The 18,768-nt window shown below is 33.7% G+C and overlaps 2 protein-coding genes across 2 annotated transcripts; one reads left to right on the top strand and one right to left on the bottom strand.

Moving 5' to 3' along the window:
* Positions 1 to 2,133: 2,133 nt before the first annotated feature.
* Positions 2,134 to 4,157, bottom strand: LOC122007315 (60S ribosomal protein L34-like). The gene is made up of 4 exons (XM_042563163.1): positions 4,001 to 4,157; positions 3,676 to 3,755; positions 2,488 to 2,597; positions 2,134 to 2,382 (listed from the first exon to the last, which is right to left on the bottom strand). Exons 1-4 carry the CDS (start codon positions 4,077 to 4,079, stop codon positions 2,286 to 2,288), a joined length of 366 nt encoding a protein of 121 aa, XP_042419097.1. The 5' UTR covers positions 4,080 to 4,157; the 3' UTR covers positions 2,134 to 2,285.
* A 176-nt stretch (positions 4,158 to 4,333) lies between these two features.
* LOC122007314 (60S ribosomal protein L7a-2-like) lies at positions 4,334 to 6,813 on the top strand. Its single transcript, XM_042563162.1, has 7 exons — positions 4,334 to 4,473; positions 4,682 to 4,729; positions 4,830 to 5,031; positions 5,848 to 6,017; positions 6,135 to 6,263; positions 6,349 to 6,441; positions 6,521 to 6,813. Exons 1-7 carry the CDS (start codon positions 4,399 to 4,401, stop codon positions 6,650 to 6,652), a joined length of 849 nt encoding a protein of 282 aa, XP_042419096.1. The 5' UTR covers positions 4,334 to 4,398; the 3' UTR covers positions 6,653 to 6,813.
* The last annotated feature ends 11,955 nt before the right edge of the window (positions 6,814 to 18,768 follow it).

The following is an 18,768-nucleotide window of genomic DNA, read 5'->3' as shown; positions in this document are numbered from 1 at the left end:
GGGACGTTGGGGGCAAGCGTATTCGTCTTTTTACCACCAACATTATCCATTAAGAATTTTAAGTTAAAAATCATTTAACGATTTTAAAAAGCACCTTAATTAAAAAAAAAGGAAATAAATATGTAAAAATATTTGGCTACGCTACGGAAAAAAAATTTACTATCTTAACGATCTATTTAATATAGAGAAATAAATATAGGTATATAAATATTAGATTAGAGATGTCAAAAATGAATCCGATCTAAGTAAATCTAAAAAAATTAAGGTCGGATTGGAAATTTTCGAATTCGTGTTGAAGGGATTTTGAGTTTTAATTTTTTTTGATGGGGTTATCTTTAGCAATCGAAAATTTGTATCGGGTACTTAGCGGGAAATATGAAAGACAATGCTAACACAAACTAATTTTACTTGGTTCGAAGTTTTCGTCGACTCCTATTCCAAGGTCCGCACTCGTTGAGTACTTTCATTGGGCAATCACTAATAGTTCGCAAAACAATATTACAACAGTAGGTACAAGAACTATTAAAACGAAATACCGATAACAATAATAAAAAATACTTGAACCACGCGGACGCCCGGATCCCTTTCGAGTGTTCGGACCAGCATTTTTCAAAAATCTTTTTTTCTTGCAAGAAAATGTTAGTCAAAGGCAAAATAAAGGTTATACTACCATGTAAAACAAAAGTTAGCACAAATATAATACAACAGAGTAATAATTAGATTCCGTCCCACCGACATCGGAATCTAATAACGATCTCAATTTCGTGTCACCTATCAGGTCCACCCGTCGACCTAACTGGACTTCGTGCCAAACATCCGATCAGCCCGTCGACCATTCTGGACTTTATGTCAGCTATCCGGTCGACCCGTCAACTTAGTTAAGTTTCGTGCTAACTATTCGATCGATCTATCATCCTAACTAAACTTCATACTAACTATCCGATCTTAGAATGAATTAATTTAATCTATTTTATCATTAATAAAATACTGAGCTAGAGAATCAGTACTAACCTCACAACACATTATACCATTATTGGAATCCTCATCTAATATTTTAAATTTAGGATAGGAGAACTTTTTTTATATAATTAAAAAAAGTGAGAAATACGATTTAAGGAACTACCATTTATAAAAAGTAAAAAACCTTAACATTAGTATTAAAGAAATAGATTACTTCTCTAAACATTTTAGAGAAGAGTAAAAAAAATAAAAAATAAATATATTATAGAATAAAAGTAAATATTCAAATTTAATTATACAATTATTAAGTAATTACATAATCAATATTATAGGGAATAAAATATAATCAACTATTATTTGATTCAACACAGATAATACAACAAAAACTTATTTATTTGAACGTTTAATGAATAACCTAATTTAATGTTTTACTATATTATACTTAGTTATAAATCAACCATATATATTATTATTATTAGTTTTTTTTAAACTCTACATTTTTTTTATTTTTCATGTTTTATTATTATTTTTATGTGTTTTTTATATTTTTTTTATTTTTTTATAAAATTTTTAAAGTTTTTTTTTATTATTTTTACATTTTTTTCTATTTTTAAATTTTAAATGTTTTTCCTATTTTTATTTATATATATATTTTTAAATTTGTTATGTTTTAATTATTTTTTATGTTTTTTTCTATTTATTTTATTATTTTTTAAATTTTTTATATTTTTCTCTTTACATTTATCTTTTTTATTACATTTTTCTTTTATTTATTTGAGAATAATTTGAATAAAAAATTTCGTTAACCCAAAATTAAAAAAAAATTTAATTTTCCAAGATTTTAACATCACTTAAAAATCATCAATTATCTAAATCAAACAAAATATTAATTGATAAATCAAATAAAATTTTAATTAATAACTTCTAATGAATAATCAAATTATCAAAAATAACCCTCAAACTAAATACACCCTATCACCTTAAAACCCTAAAATTTCTTAAATTATTGAACGAAAAAAAACTAATAAGGCAAAAAGGAAAAATAACAAAACAACTTTTTTAAAAATTTTAAATTTAAATTTTTTTAATGATATTTTGAAATCAAGTTTGAAAATCAGGTAAACAAAACTAATGTTGTGTTTGAAGAATTTCAGGAAACAAAAAATACGTCACTAGATGAACATGGAGAATCATGAACGTAAACACAAACAATTCAACCAATTACAGACTTTGAAGTTGTAGTAAACATATTGTTTGAGTGAAAACAAAAAGTCTAGATTCAAAATGGCAGTACAACATCTAGAGTCCCTGGTTTACTTCTCGGCTTAGCTTTTGGAAGTAGTTTGCTTCTCTTTCGCCTTCTGGATCTTCAAAACTTTTTTCACAATCTTCTGTTCTTCGACCAAAAAGGCACGAATGATCCTGCAAGTCAAACCAACATATGTATAAATGTAGATAAATCAATACTAAATAGAATCATAATACTGAGACTGGTTAAATGATGGTGACAAAGGACCGGGTTCGAACCTCTCACGAACAGCACCTCCAGATAGCACTCCACCATATGCTCGGTTCACAGTCCTCCGGTTTCGGGACAACCGGGATCTCTTGTACTGGGTGGGTCTCAAGTGAGGAATCTGTGAAAAAGAAGACAGTGGAACTGTTATAATAAAAAAAATGAAATGACAATTACAGTCTAATAGTTAACACACTAAACATAGCATGTTAAGGACACGACATATTAGTTCACTCTAGAATAGCACAAATGAATAGAAAGCATGAGTCGGGAAAAAGATCACAACAGAGCTTCACCAGCATACAAATGTGTTTTTGAGATCAAGAATAAAAGTTACTAAAGAAAAGTTAGATCAGGGAAAGTTGGGCCACAAGAATGACAACAGGCATCAACACTACAGAGAAGTAAAACATACTGAATGACCGAAACCAGGTCACATCTAAGCGGCGAGCAAAGATGTTCCTTAAAAGTGGCTTGACAAAAGATCATTTTGAAGCATCTTAAGAATTTTACCATTGCACTAGCATAAATTGTAACATGGATATGAAAGTAGTTCATACTCAATAAACAATACAACTTGATGGCCAGTAAGATAGGTAACATTCCAATAGAACAATAATGTCACTCACAATGCCTTTTGGACAACCAAACCAATCTAAACATATGAAACAAGATATTTTTGAGGCGGCTACAAGAACAACAACTTGATCATTTAATCTTCAAAACAATATATACAATCTTCTCAAGGTACTAACTGCAGGAAGAAAATGTCCCAAACGAAGCAAAAAAGGAAAAAGGAAAAAAAAGTTTGTGACTAAATAAAGGTTACCAGAAAACTATAGCCTATCCGGTTAAACAATTATATACAACAAAGTAAGATACAATTGTCTTTAAATGTACTACAAACAATAATCAAATATAAACAAAAAAAGAACAAATATGTAAAAAATAATCATGTAGTATATCAATTGATGTGTATTTGTTGTCATCAGGTTTACAAATTGTTTATTAAGTTGTAGCATTTGAGTTGGAAGACTTTTTTATAAATGAAAAAAGAAACAAGAATAGATATGCTGCATTGAAATAGTAACCAGTAGGAAGTTTTGAAAACAATATAATTAACACCAAAACGAGATTTATAACGAGATAAACTTTTAACAAAATTAATGATAGCGCATCAAAAGCAACGATTCGCCTACCCCTTGAATTCTCTTTCCGGTAACAGGGCATTTAGGTCCGCTAGCTCTCTTGTGTGTGTACTGGTACACGAGCTTCCCACCTACATTTTGAAATCAAACCAAATCAAAAATAAAATAATCCATGGCGGAGACGCAAAAACTCATGCACTATATGTTACATTTTCAGAATCAAAATTACGAAATCAGAAAAATGCAAAGCTGTTAAAAGAGTCAGTAAGGGACATCAAAGAGAAACTCGAATCGATCTACAAGAAAACTGCTTGCTCAAAACATGATTGAAGAAGCCAGAGCGAGAAAGAAAACAGCAAAGGTCGGATTTTATTACCTGGTGTTTTGACGACACGCGTCTGGTTCGATTTGGTGGCATAGCTATGCCGCTTCCGGTAGGTTAATCTCTGCACCATCCCGCCTCTTCTTCCGATCTCACTCCGTCGGCGCCTCTCAGGAGCTTAGCTTAGAAGGCGAGCAAGACGCATAGAACCGCCACCGCATTGGTGGGATGAGGCTTTATAGTGGAGCGGTAGGCTGCTTGAGAGCGACCTAGATCGGACGGTCACAATGAATTATTCCATCAGACGGTCGTAATAATTGTGGTCTTAAGCCCAATAGTGAACAGGCCCATTTGTCGGAACCCACTATAATACATAAGTAAAAACACGTGCCAGCCACGTGCCAAACCCTAACGGAGGGTGTTGTATATAAAAGGCCTGTTCGATGTTTTAAATGGCTGACCTCTCCGAAAGGGTTTCCACAGCCGTCTTTCCACCCTCGTTCTCGATCTCGAGGACAGAAGAAATGGTACCTCCTCTCTAGCCATCTTCTACTTTAATGAATCCAATTTGTTTTAGCTATCTGATAACTTCTTCCTTCGAATTCGATGAGAAAACTCTTTTGTTTTTTTTTCGCTTCATCGTTGCTCCGCTTGAGCTTTTTTTTTTTTTTTTCCTTTTTAATGCCATTTGATTACGTTTAAGGACCATTAAAGTCATGATCTTTGGCTCTACAGGCGCCGAAAAGAGCTGGAAATGCCCCCGTCCCAGCAAAAAAGAAACGGGTAAGCTATTTTTACTATAAAATTTGTATTTTGTTTCGTCGTCGATGCTCTCGTTGTGTTATTTGCGCCTTTTGACTGACTTGCCGTGGTCGTTACACAGGAGAATGTTGTCAATCCTTTGTTTGAGAAGCGCCCGAAGCAATTCGGCATTGGCGGAGCATTGCCTCCGAAGAAGGATCTGCGTCGTTTTGTCAAATGGCCAAAGGTTGTCCGGATTCAGAGGCAAAAAAGGATTCTAAAACAGCGGTTGAAGGTTCCTCCTGCTCTTAATCAGTTCACTCGAACATTGGACAAGAACCTTGGTAATTGGAAATCTCTGATCTATTTTAAGATGTTTTGACTTGATTGGCAGAGTCAAGCCTTCAAACATAATTTAAGAGTTGCTCTATCTCTTTTTCTGTCCAGAGCTGGTTCATGAATTGACAATTGTTTAGGAGTTGCTTTGCTTCAATTACTTTATCTATCTAAAAAAAGTTAACAACTAATTTCATATGTATATTCAATTTGATAACAGATCTAGTCAACCTTCACAATCTGATACGTTGCTTAATCATGTTTACATTACATCACTGTCACTTTTAGCCTTGGTTGACATTGTTCTGGTTTCCATTTCAGTTCAGTTGAAGTTACTTGATATCTAATCACCACTGCACAATTTCTTTATAATTTCATTTATTATCTTTACCGAATTATTTGCAATGCCATTTCTTTTGTTCAAACTGTTAAGTGTGTTTGAATTTTCAGTCACATGATAATACAAGAGTTGATACAAAATACACTGATTTATAGAGGGAGTGTATCATTCCTTGTTAGTCTGTAGCATTCATTTGCTCTGTAAATTGATAGCTGTAGCCAAGTCATTTTATGGTTATCAAGGGTGTCAGATTCTCAATTGTTCTAGTTCATTCTGCTTTTTAAGAGCTCATTTGTTCTCAGAGACAAAGGATACTTGTGTTTCAAGAAATGTTTCGACTCTTGAATGTTCATTTGCATTTCAATCAAGTGTTCATTGACATTACATATAAATCATTTTATACTGTTGAGTGATCTGGTTGTTTGGATTATTTTGGCTATCTACTTCCTAATCTTATGAAATTATTTTAATAATTCTACTGCAGCAACAAATCTGTTCAAATTACTTCTCAAGTACAGACCTGAAGACCGAGCTGCTAAGAGGGAAAGGCTCCTTAAGAGGGCACAGGCTGAGGCCGAGGGAAAGACTCTTGAAGTTAAGAAACCCATTGTTGTGAAGTTCGGGCTTAATCATATTACGTACCTTATTGAGCAGGTATCTGTTTTTTTGCCCCCACTTTTTCTTATTCTTTTATTTCAGCCATTAACCTTGTTGAGTGAATTATTTCATGTGGCATTTTGCCTTCTTTGTTTCAACTCGACCTCATTGTAGAACAAGGCACAGTTGGTGGTCATAGCTCACGATGTGGATCCAGTTGAGCTTGTAGTTTGGCTACCAGCTTTGTGCAGGAAAATGGAGATTCCCTACTGTATCGTCAAAGGAAAATCCCGTTTGGGAGCGGTTGGTTCTTCTTATTGTCGACCATCTATCTTATGGCAATGTATTTGTACATGCTGATACTTCTCTTGTTGCTGCATCACAACAGATTGTGCATAAGAAAACTGCAACTGCACTATGTTTGACCACAGTGAAGAACGAGGACAAATTGGATTTCAGTAAAATTCTCGAAGCCATCAAGGTGATTATGGGATCAACTCTCTCTGTCTGACCGACTTCTCTTTGCTGTATGGTCGATACTTATTCTAATATCGTTTCAGGCCAACTTCAACGACAAGTTTGATGAGATCAGGAGGAAGTGGGGCGGCGGCATAATGGGTTCTAAGTCTCAAGCAAAGGCCAAGGCCAAGGAGAAATTGCTCGCAAAGGAAACTGCTCAGAGGATGACATAGGCTTTCAACTGCCATATTTTGACATGTAGGGTTTTACGTTGAGTTCGTTTGTTAGCCTAACGCATTGGCAACTGCATTAGGTGTCACTGAAGTGTTCCCATCATTTTCTTCTTAAGGGTTCTGTGAACTTGACTGCTACATACGTGATGTCAGTTTTTTTAGCATTGTTTTCTGGTTTGGGATATTTGTTTTCAAAGCTTATTTTGCAGAATTAAAACTACAAAGCTTATTTTACCATATGCTTTTGGTAAGGGGCATTCTTTTTTTAATTATTAAATATATTTCTAAATTTAAAATGGTAAAAAGTATTGTTACTCTCTCATACAATAAATGCTTTAAAATTTACTAAATTTTATTATATTTACAAAAAAAATTAATTAATAAATTTCAATGTATAGGAATACTCTCAGCGATAATTTGTTAGAAAACGCCTCTTATTTTAACTAAATATTTATTTATTTATATATACACACATAAGCGGATGCGCACTTGACTCCGGCTGTGCGAGCGACTTCACCGTGGTAATATTCTTTCATTAATTTTTATTTTTCGACTGGAGCCGAGCTACTTAAGAATTAAAAAAACTCTTTTCCTCTCCAAATTTAAATATTTCGAACCATCCCTCGAACTCAATGCTATAACGTTCTTGTTTAGGTACTACTATTATATTGTAGCAACTATAATTTTTAACTGCTACAATAATAATGATTTCGTAACTATTATAATTTTTTTAAACCAAAATGTTGTAACAACAATGGAATGGAATCGTAGCTACTACAACTTTCTTAAACCAAAATATTGTAACAGCAATAAAATCGTAACTACTATAATTTTCTAAAACCAAAATGTTATAACAGCAATGGAATCATAGCTACTACAAAGTGATAGGCACATTCTAGTAGCTACGATTCCATTGTTGTTACAACATTTTGCTTTAAGAAAGTTGTAGTAGCTACAATTTACGAAATCATAGTTGCTACAATGTTCTAATATAATATGTTGTAGCAAATACGATTTCATAGTTGCTACAACATTCTTATACTAGCACATTGTAGCAGCAATGGAATCGTAGACATTGTAGTAACTACAATTTATGGAATCATAGCTGCTACAACGTTCTTGTATAACATGCTATAGCAAATATGATTTCATAGTTGCTACAACATTCTTATATTAGCATGTTGTTGCAACTACGATATTACAGCTACTACAATGTGCTTAGACTAGATCAGCACATTGAAACAGTTACAAAATCATAGCTGCTACAATATTTTTAGATCAATATGTTGTAACAGGTACAGTACCCTAGTTGATACAGTGTGGTTAGACTAGCAGGTCGGGTACCCTAATTGTTACAATGTTCTGGTTACTATGTCCATTTATAATGTTGTCAGAGAAAATTACTTTGAAAAATTTATTAGATAAGATTTTAAGTTCTTTAAATTGAAATACTTAAACAATATCTTAATTTCTGATAATTTGCACAATATAAGAGATATGTTATTGTTTGAGTTATCTATTATCATGTAATGTTTAAATCATATTGGTAATCCAAGGCAACCTCTACTTTTCTTAACAAGCTTGAATATCTATGCTTCAACAAGACATAGTTGAGAACTTCAGATAATTAAAGAATCTGACATTCCTCAGCAATGGAAAAAAATAGCATCGAAGGGTAACTATACATTCCCCAAGTTGCAGATGATCGAAAATCGAAAATTAGGATGGAATTCTCATTAATAGATGATATATTTTTGTCCTATAACCAATATACATAAGAAGTTAAGAAGTTAGATTTAACGTAAGGGTAAACAATAGCAAAAAAATAAGAAAACAGATAATGTTGTATGGAAAACATTTTTATGCTTTTAAAAAGGGCATACAAATCAAATGCGATAGAATAAACATTAAAGAAAGCTTTGACTCAACAGTTTTGAGAGAGTGAAAAGTCATAATCATTCACTCTCGACTTTTTCAAAGATGCATTTGTTATACTCACATCGTAATGTTTCAACAGCAAAGAAAGTTTTGACTCAATAGTTTTGAAAGGCCAATGTGCCAACTTGTCAACAAATGTGATTTTTACAGATAGAGTATGGAGAGTCTGAACAAGTAGGTTACAGCAAAAAAGATATTAGAAATTTTTAAAAAGATCTAAGGGATGAATAAAAGGGTATTGATGTCGAAATACTGATTTAGTTATTTGAATATAAGAAATAGAAGAATTAAATTTTTTTTCTTTGATTACGAGATTGATTCAGATAAAAAATTTAGTATGTATTTTTTGGACAGATTATGTATCAAGGACGTCATATAGTATATTTGGTGATTTAGTTGTATTTGATATGACATATAACACTAACAAATATGAGTTAATTTTTACGTCATTTTTATGAGTTAATCATCATGATCAGATAATTATTTTTTATTGTGGCTTTTTAATTGATGAGAAAAATGAATCTTTTATTTGGTTGCTTAACAAGTTCATAGAATTTATGCCTAACTCACTATTTGGGAGGAGATGAGGGAAGGGGAGAGAAGGGTAAAGAAGAGGAAGGGAAACTTGAAATCCTGTTTGAGAGAAAGTGAGTTACAGAAAGGAAATGTAAGGAAGGATAAACTTTAACTTCCTTACCCATAAAATGAAAGAATTTCTTACACCCCGATTTGGGGTGTAAGGAAAGGTAAAGGGAATTTAAAATATTTATGTTCTAATTTTATCCATGTTTTATTAAATTAATTCCAAAAATCATTATTTTAGGTATTTTTGTGTTGCGTCGAAAAGCACTCACACCGCCTGACTCACAACACCCGACACACGCACACCCTTGACTCAGACGTCGACTTTCACACTAACGCTGACTTCGACGTCGACACCGACTTTGACATTGCACTAGGTTCTTGAACGCATAAGTCTTTAACAAAAATAAGGGTAATTTTATAACTTTATATATTTAAGTTTCATTATCCTCACTCTCCTCCTAACACAATAACACATGTTACGTTAATGAATTTTCCCTCCCTCCCAAACAAGAAGAATATAAATACTTTACTTCTCATCCCTTCTCCTTCCGTTAATGAACCCATCCAAACAAAGGGTAAAGGTACACTAAATATGATCATCATTGATCAGGATCCTGCTATGATGAAAGTCATTGCTCAATTTTTTCCCTTAGACAGTGCATTGATATTGTTTATGGCACATAATAAATTCCCAAATAAATTAAACTCTTTAATTTTTCGTGACTACTATCAAAACATAAAGAATGTTATTGAAAAGTCCACAACACCCGATAAATTTGAGAAATCATGGGAACAAGTTATCAATTGCGCGACTTGGAGAAAAATGATTGATTGTCATTGATGTACGAATTGCGACGTAAGTGTGTGCCAGCATATTTTAGCAATGTATTTTGTGATGAAATGTGAAGTAGTCGAAGATATGAAGACTCACATTCATTTTCAAGAGATATGTTTCAAATAAGAACTCATTAATAGATTTTTTTAATGAGTTTAATAGAGCAATGTGACACTAAAGAAATAATGAGTTAGTTGTTGACCATATTGATATGAATGAGCATCTAAAGATTAAAACAAACTTGCCAATGAAAATTCAAATGGTTAAGTTGTACATGAAAAAAATGAATGAAATTTTTAAGTCAAATAAGTGAAAGTCATAGTTATTATGTGGAGAAAATTTTCAGTTCAATCGCAAATATTTTGACACTTTCCTAATTCAGTCCTAATTATTTTAACATTTATAGTTACATTCTAAATATTTTTTAACAAATTCCAGTTCAATTCTTCCGTCTATTTCATTGTTAAAAGTAACGGAACATGCTCATGTACAACTCACATATAATAAAAGACCCAAAATCCCAAATGTGAAAAACTAATTTCTATCTTCCCATCGTTCTTTCATTCATCCCATCATTCTTTCCCCAAACACATACATCGTTCTTCCCATCATTCTTTCTCTAAATTATGATAATTTATCAATTAATTTATTATGCCAAAGTACATACTGATTAATGTATGATGCATATTTTTTTTTGCCAACGATTTCCTATATTTTTTGCCCACCAATAAAGATACAAGCCTACAATTTGACTTGAACCAAAACACATAAAAAAAAAAAACATATCCATCAAATTTCAGAAATCAACTACATTCTTTACCTAATCATCATCGCTGCATTTTAGAGAATCCACTTGCTCTTTAATTTCCTTGATTAGCATCGCACATGTGGTGTTGGGATGGTGCGATGATTAAGACATGGGGTGTTATCACATGAGGTCTTGGGGTCGAAATTTGGTGTGACCGAGCATAACCTCCTCCATGTCTTGGTCATTTGCACTAATGGCTAGTAGCCACCCGTGATTTACCTCCTCCGTATTGGCCTAGGGACGAATTGACGGGGGGCTGGGGGCGAATGAATCACCTTTTACCACTTGATTAGCATCGCAATACAATTGATGCATGTCTGCGATTCTCATTTTCTAAATCTAACATTAAAGCATTCAACTTCACCCGTTTTTCAAATTGATCAAGATTTTGTGTTGAAACACCACTGCAAGTTGCACTACTGGCACTTGATGTAGAGGAAGGTGATTGTTAATGCATATACGAATTAAAATCCTTTACTGCATCGTCTCTGTTATGATAAGAACCGTGGGTAACACCACTGAAATCATTTACTTGATCACGTGCATCTTGCTAACAGTCATAAACACCTGATTGACAAATCTGAGGTAAAGCCGAGATAAATATCTTTTTTATGTGTTAGTCATTATTCCAAAGGTTAGTAGTCGTCCGTGATTTACCTCTTCCGTATTGGTCCTGAGACAGATTAGCGGGGGCGTTAGAGACGAACATATTCATCTTTTGCCATCATAAACACTTGATCGACATCCAACAAAACTAATATACGTTTTCTTCTATGTTAGGCCATAAAGTGAAACATTTAAATATTAAATATCATTCCAAACAAATATTATGGAATGTGAATGTGATAGTGTCGTTAATTTACTGCTCAAATAATGAGGCCTCACCATTTTTTTGGAATAAAAAAATCTAAATTCTACCTAAAAAAAGAGAACTTTTAATCAAAATTACTACTCAAATAATGAATGAAGGGTCGTCATTACTGATGAAATTTCAATAAAATCAAAATTAAAGAAAACCCTTTAATGATACACTTAAGCATCATATATCAAAGAATACTAGTAGAAATGTAAAATCGAACTACAGACATTCTTGGAGAATTCAAAATCAGCACAAGGAAAGACTAAGAATGAAGTTTACTTTCAGCTCAAATACATCACAATTTTGCAATGGTTCACGGTAAAACGAACCAAATCGACACCAAGTACATAAAATACAAGAAAGGAAGCTGGAGATACGTACCCAGTAGAAGAACACCATTGATTTCCTTCCAAGCAGCAAGAATTTTCGTTATGTCAGCTTTAGGTTGACAGGAGAAAGAATACGTGATAAAAGCATAGAGAAAGAAAGAACATGTATGTGTTTGGGGAAAGAAGGATGGGAAGAAAGAAATTAGGTCTTCACATTTGGGATTTTGGGTCTTTTATTATGTGTGAGTTGCACATGAGCATGTTCTGTTACTTTTAACAATGAAATAGACGGAAAGACTGAACCAAGAATTTTTTAAAAACATTTGGGATGAAATTGAGAATCTAAAATAATTAGAATTGAACCGGAAAAGTGCCCAAACATTTGGAACTGAACAAGGAATTTCCTCTATCATGTGCAACAAATATCTATAAGAGTTGAGTTAGTGGTTTACCATATGATGAATTTTTAAAGTTGTTCCTCCTCTAAACCAAGGGTCTTCACGCATGACAAATAAATGGACTATATATCCTATACCGGTAGTAAATTTGAGTTCAATGGCATTTTATGCAGGCATATGTTAGCTTTTTTTCTAATCAACCAGTTGTTTTATTTGCCTGATAAGTATACTCAAACGATGGACATGAAATGCAAAGGTTGAACAATGTATGCTTTGAAGGAACACAACTTTTTATCCTGTTATTTTTTATCCATCTTCTATAAGAACAAAGAGATGTGAGAAGAGATTAAAATCATCAAAGAAAAAGTCAACCTCAAAGTCTCGGCTATATCGTGGATGCAGACATAGAGATGTGTCACATGATAAGTGCAACTGCCCAATTTTACAACAAGGGTATGTGTCAATAAATTTTGTATTTGTATTATATTTTTTGTTTACAAACCAATTAATTTTATTAAATTTTGAAAATATGACGATGTATTGATTGCCAAATCAACTATAGATAATTATCATAACAGCGATGTCAACGTATATGAAGAAGATTTGACATATATAGCTGATATTATTAAGTTTATTTATAAAATTATAATGGCCGAATAAGGAATTGAAGTTAATAATTATTTTTATTATTGCAGGTTTTAACAACATGTGCTTGGATGAATGAATATTTAGCAAACAACCAGGACGTGTTTGGAATTGTATTAGTCGAGTTCTCATATATTACCGCATTATACTAGAGTCTATGCATTTATCAGGGAGATGCCCTGAGTAGTTGTATTGTGGTCAGTGCGGTTGTGTTTAGCTAATTATAATATGTTGGAATTAGTTCCTAATGTCAATTGTCTAAGTTGTTGAGGTAATCAATTATGTATTTTTCTTATGCAATTACTGTCATTTGTTTTGTTGTTTGATCTTGATGCATGGTTCTTTTGAATATTTGTTCTATGGTTATGTTTTATTATTTAAATATTTGTGTTGTAGTAGTTATGGATCCGTAGCTGGTACAACGTGTCTCTACAAGATTGTGAACCACATTGTAGTAGCTATAATTTTATAGCTGCAACAACCTAAAACTTGTGTTGTAGCAGCTACGAGTTCGTAGCTGCTACAATGTGTTTGTACATGGCTAAGAACCACTTGGTAGCAGCTATGAAACCGTAGCTAATACAAACTCAAACTTGTGTTGTAGCCGCTACAGATCTATGGTTGTATTGTAGCGACTACAACCTCTTTGTACAATGATAAGATAAAATTTAATACCCACCATTTAATATTAAAAGTAAGAAAGTAATAAGACATACAAAAGATGACTCAAAATATTCATTATAACATAAACCAAAAGGAAGATCAACAAAATAATCCTAAGGTCTTTCCAGCAGATTGGCCTCTTTTAGAGCTACATTAACCTCTATTATTTGCTCATTTAACTTGGCAAGTGTGCCATGGGTCTTTTCCAGTATTTGAAGGGCAGCCTTCAACTCCTCACCACTTGATCCCGCTGAGAATCCTCTAGTGTAGAAAGTCTTGCCAAGATGTTCGAAGGCACGAAGGCACGAAGGCACGAAGGGGGAAGAGTCTTCTCAAAACCCAATAGAAGTGTCATAATTTGAATCATCTAGCACTATCAAGGGACCAGCAGAAGCTCTTGGTTTCAGGCAACAAATGTAACATGATTTGCAAAGAGTCTTGTGCAATGATCTAAAAGTGAAAGGTCAATATACGCTAGGATTTCATCTATATAACGTTGTGAATCTTATCAATTCCAAAGTTATAACCCATTAAATACAAGAGAGGAGTTGGTGAAATCTAATTAAGAAAATTGAAACATCATTTTCAGAGTTTTAGCACATTAAATACAATAGAGAAATTGATTAAATTTAATTAATCAATACCACGTTGTAGCAGCTATAGACTCGTAACTGCTACAATGTAATTGAATAAATCATGATCATGTTGTAGCAGCTAAGGTTCCATACCTACTATAACACAAACTTAACGTTGTAGCAGTTACAGACTCGTAACTACTACAACATAATTGAACACTATCATTTTAGCAAGTATGAACTCATAGCTGCTACAACATGATTGAACACTATTGTGGGATCACATTATAGCAGCTACAATTTCATAGCTACTGTAACACAAACTTAACGTTGTAGCTATTACAGACTCATAGATGCTACAACATGATTGAACACTATCAGGCGACCACGTTGTAGTAGCTGTAGGATCGAGGTACTTGAGAGGAGGGTAAATCACGTGTATTTAAAAACTTTTTATTTTTAGAAACTTAAAAGAGAGTGTAAAGTGCACAGCGGAAAAACAGAAACGAAAGAACATACGAAACAAGGTTGGTTACTTGGATCGAAACCTTCGGTGACTCTTACTCCAAGACCCACGACCCTCCAGACCGTATCATCAGGAAATCCACTAAAGACCTCTTCTAGTAACATCGGAAGGGTGAATCGAGTATAAAAACATAAAATAAGGATAGTGTAACAGACTACACTCCCTTAATAATAAATTAAAATGCTATAATTAACTTGTTACCAAACACAAAGTAGGTCTATATGGGATGCTCGTGTGTTGGTGTTGCTCCTTCTGTAGCAATTGGTTATCGAGAGTAGTAGCACAGTAGTAGATCGTATTGAAGTAGCAGAAGAGTCGTAGTCGCTTGTTTTCAAGTTGTGTTCTTTCTATTGGCTGAATACTCCTTTTAAAGAGTGTGGAAGGCGCCTTCAAGCTCAAAAATGATCCCCAAAGATTTGGACTCGATCACTTCCACCAACTTCGGCTTCTATCTACACGAGGGCGCCTCCAAGCTCTCTTAGGTGCCTCCAATGCGCCTCTAAGGCGCCTCCAATGCCTCTAGAGCGCCTTCGCACTATGAAGTTTTATTTGCCAATCTTATCTCCTTGAGGGCACCTCTGACTGGTCCAGGGCACCTCCAAGCGCTACTCCAAGGTACCTCCGAGTACTTTGAAGTGTCTCGGACACTGTTCATCTGAGGCTGATTTTTTGTATTTAACCCTGCAAAAAAGAATTAATACATAAAATAAAATGAAGTTAGCACAGTTAAAATGAAGTGATTATTTATTAGATCATATCTATCCAAGACTAGAATTTAGTCATAGTCTCAGTTTAGGCATCCAAAATGGACCTAAACTGGACCAGTGCCTAAAGTCCTTAATTGTGACTTGTCCTCACTGGATCACTCTTCTCAGTGACTTATCTTACTTATCATGCAGAGTCTCTTGTCTCTCTTTTAACCCACCAGGTTTTCCCGCTAGTTGTCAGGTCCACCGACCCAACTGGAGTTCGGGCAACTGTCAGATTCTATGAATCCAATCAGACTTTCTGCCAGATATTGGTTCACTCCTAGACCTATATGGACTTCCTACAACAATTAGGTCCAACAGACCTAGCTGAATTTCAGCCTGGTGTTAGGTCCTCCATACCCGTCAAGTTCTGCACACTTGGTAATAAAGTTAGATTACACACCACCTACCTTTAATTCATTTATCAATAACAACAACGATTTCATAGCTGCTACAACACAAACTTAAAGTTGTAGCAGCTACGGACTCACTACAACATGATTGAACACTATCAGGGGAGCACATTGTAACAACTACAATTTAGTAGCTCCTACAACATAGGCTTAACATTGTAACAACTACAGATTCATAGCTGCGTGATTGAACACTATTATAGGACAACAGTGTAGCATCTACAGTTTCATAGCTGCTACAACATAGACTTAATGTTATAATAACTACGGACTCATAATTACTACATTGTAATTATACAAATAAAAAATTAAAATTTAATACAACCACTCAACATCATGCAAACATATCACACTTTTTTTAATACAAATATTAAATTTGAATTTTGTCATCAATATTATATAGAAAACAACATCACACAAACATAGTCTTTCAATTTTTGTCTGTCATAATTTTATATTCAATCTTAAACCTATAAACTTTCATTTCAGATTGTGTAAATTCAGTTGATATCTAAAACATTAAACTCTCTGTATGGCACGTCACAAAAAAACACAATCTAACATGCAAGATTTTTTTAACTTATAAGAATATAATTGAAATCAAAATATGATATATAAATAAATACTTATGATTTTCTTTGTGTAGAAACACTTACTCGAATAGTTTCAAACTCCCTATCGAAAATAGATGCTAAACTTCGATGTCATATGTGAAAGTATGACCAATTTAGACTATTAAAAAACTCCACCTACACATAAATGACATTAATAATCAATACATATCAAAAGTTTATTGTAATATAATGTAAAACTTAATACTTAAATTTTTTTCAAAGATAACAATGTAATTTCCTATAACGCCAAGAGAGTTATAATGAATTATTTAACCTTCATCCAAATCTATGACTAATAGATCTAAGTGATTATCATCATTATTAAGAGAATAGAAGATATATCTAATGGTCTTATTTTCATGACTTTTTACAAATTGGTGCAATACGTCAGCATGCATCATTGAAAACATATCTTATATAAACAAGAATAATTTTTAATTGACTAAATCCAAAAAAATAAATAAGATTAGGTCAAATAGTTAAATACTTACATTAAACCCAATCCCACAAAATATGGATGTGTAGTATGGTGTGTTAGAGATTTTGGCTTCATTTGCTATAATTGTAAAATATATATTTATGCAATCGCCATGGGTGTACTGAGTCCAATTAAATATTATCATAAAAGATGTCAACTATAATGAGAAGATAGAGTTGAACCATACTAAAAGCATCGAAAGCCTATATAAACAAACAAAAATATAATAAAAAATTATCACTATTATTATAATTAAATAATATTCACAGCTACTATAATTATAATAGATACAAAAAAATTATATCAAAATGTTATTAGTATTAATAGTGAATTTTAACATTTAACTGTTTTTAGTGCATGTTGATACTGAAATTTAACATTTAAATATATTATTATCCATACAACTTCAAAAAAATGAAAACACTATTATTCTGGTTTAACATACACTTTCAAGACTTCAACAAATTAATCATCATTGTTTTATATATTTATATGACTAGGCTACCAACTTTCTTTAATTAACTAAGGTTCAATGATGCATCTGCTACCATAATATTTTTATTCTTCTTAAAACATGTCTTCTCTTGCTAAACAAATACATAGACAAACATGTCATTGAAGATTAATAAACTGTCAATCCTACTTTCAATATTTTGGTTTTGAGCTTCTTAATCTCAACAAGTTTGGTTTGTTGAATTAATGAAATTGTGGCTTCACTTTTTGATGGGATAGGGGCTTCTGGATCTTCATATTAAACCATCTCCTTATTTTTCTCTTTCCTCTTATTTGTTTATTTTCTAGCACAGTCTTTTTCTATTGGGGGCTTGTTTAAATTTTATGGGTAGTGGTCCAATACTCTTTTTGACACGCCTCTTTATTCTTGTATATGTTGGTGCATGAGGCTCTATGGCCTTTTTATCCTAGGTAGGGGTTGTTGGTTGTTCTTCTGATACCTTCCTTTGCAGTAGTCTTTGGAGCTCTATGATTTTATTTTCTTATTCAGCTATGATTGTGTCTTATACAACTAAAATTATGTTCTTTTCACTTATAGTTTTGTCCTTCTCAACATTGCTAATATCAAAATTAATGACACTCATATCGAATAAATCTTTGTCAATGATGCGGTGATGAGGGGAGGTGGGGCTCACCCCTCGGAGGATAGTTACCACGTGGAGGTCAAAGTCAAGGCGGCCAACGCTTAGAAGTCATTTGCCGATTGGACGAGCATGTCCCGATTGGGAAGAGAAAAGGCTCGATCCGATATCACCTTTGACTCGGCCATGAACCGAGCACCCGACGCTCAAATAAGAGGATGACAAAGGGAGCAGTAAGTAGAAACCGGGCTGAGTAGCTCTTCCCCTCGGCCTAGTAGCAGACTCGACATTAGCCGAGCATGCAGATAGTGGACTTTCGGCCGAGCAGCTATCCCACTTGGCCCAACAACAGGGCACGCGGGCAGTGGACTTCCAGCCGAGCGGCTATCCCCTTCGGCACAACGACAAAACATGTGGACAATGGACTTCCGGCTGAGCGGCTATCCCGCTCGGTCCAACGACAGAATTTACGGATAGTGGACTTTCGGCCTAGCGGTTATCTTGCTTAGCCCGGCGACAGAACATGCTGATAGTGGACTTCCGACCGAGTGGCTATCTTGCTCGACCCAGCGACAAAACATGCGGACAGTGGAATTCCGACCGAGTG

This window comes from Zingiber officinale, chromosome 7B (assembly GCF_018446385.1).
Source record: "Zingiber officinale cultivar Zhangliang chromosome 7B, Zo_v1.1, whole genome shotgun sequence".
In the NCBI taxonomy this organism is placed as follows: Eukaryota; Viridiplantae; Streptophyta; class Magnoliopsida; order Zingiberales; family Zingiberaceae; genus Zingiber; species Zingiber officinale.
This window is presented reverse-complemented; position numbering and strand designations above follow the sequence as displayed.

What these genes read in the sequence shown, in the direction of transcription:
- LOC122007315 (XM_042563163.1), bottom strand. Translation starts at nt 4,079, where the DNA reads ATGGTGCAGAGATTAACCTACCGGAAGCGGCATAGCTATGCCACCAAA. An exon ending in GCGTGTCGTCAAAACACCAG is followed by an intron (nt 3,756 to 4,000) that starts GTAATAAAATCC and finishes TTCAAAATGTAG; the next exon opens with GTGGGAAGCTCGTGTACCAG. An exon ending in CCGGAAAGAGAATTCAAGGG is followed by an intron (nt 2,598 to 3,675) that starts GTAGGCGAATCG and finishes TCTTTTTCACAG; the next exon opens with ATTCCTCACTTGAGACCCAC.
- LOC122007314 (XM_042563162.1), top strand. Translation starts at nt 4,399, where the DNA reads ATGGCTGACCTCTCCGAAAGGGTTTCCACAGCCGTCTTTCCACCCTCG. An exon ending in TCTCGAGGACAGAAGAAATG is followed by an intron (nt 4,474 to 4,681) that starts GTACCTCCTCTC and finishes TTGGCTCTACAG; the next exon opens with GCGCCGAAAAGAGCTGGAAA. An exon ending in TCCCAGCAAAAAAGAAACGG is followed by an intron (nt 4,730 to 4,829) that starts GTAAGCTATTTT and finishes GTCGTTACACAG; the next exon opens with GAGAATGTTGTCAATCCTTT.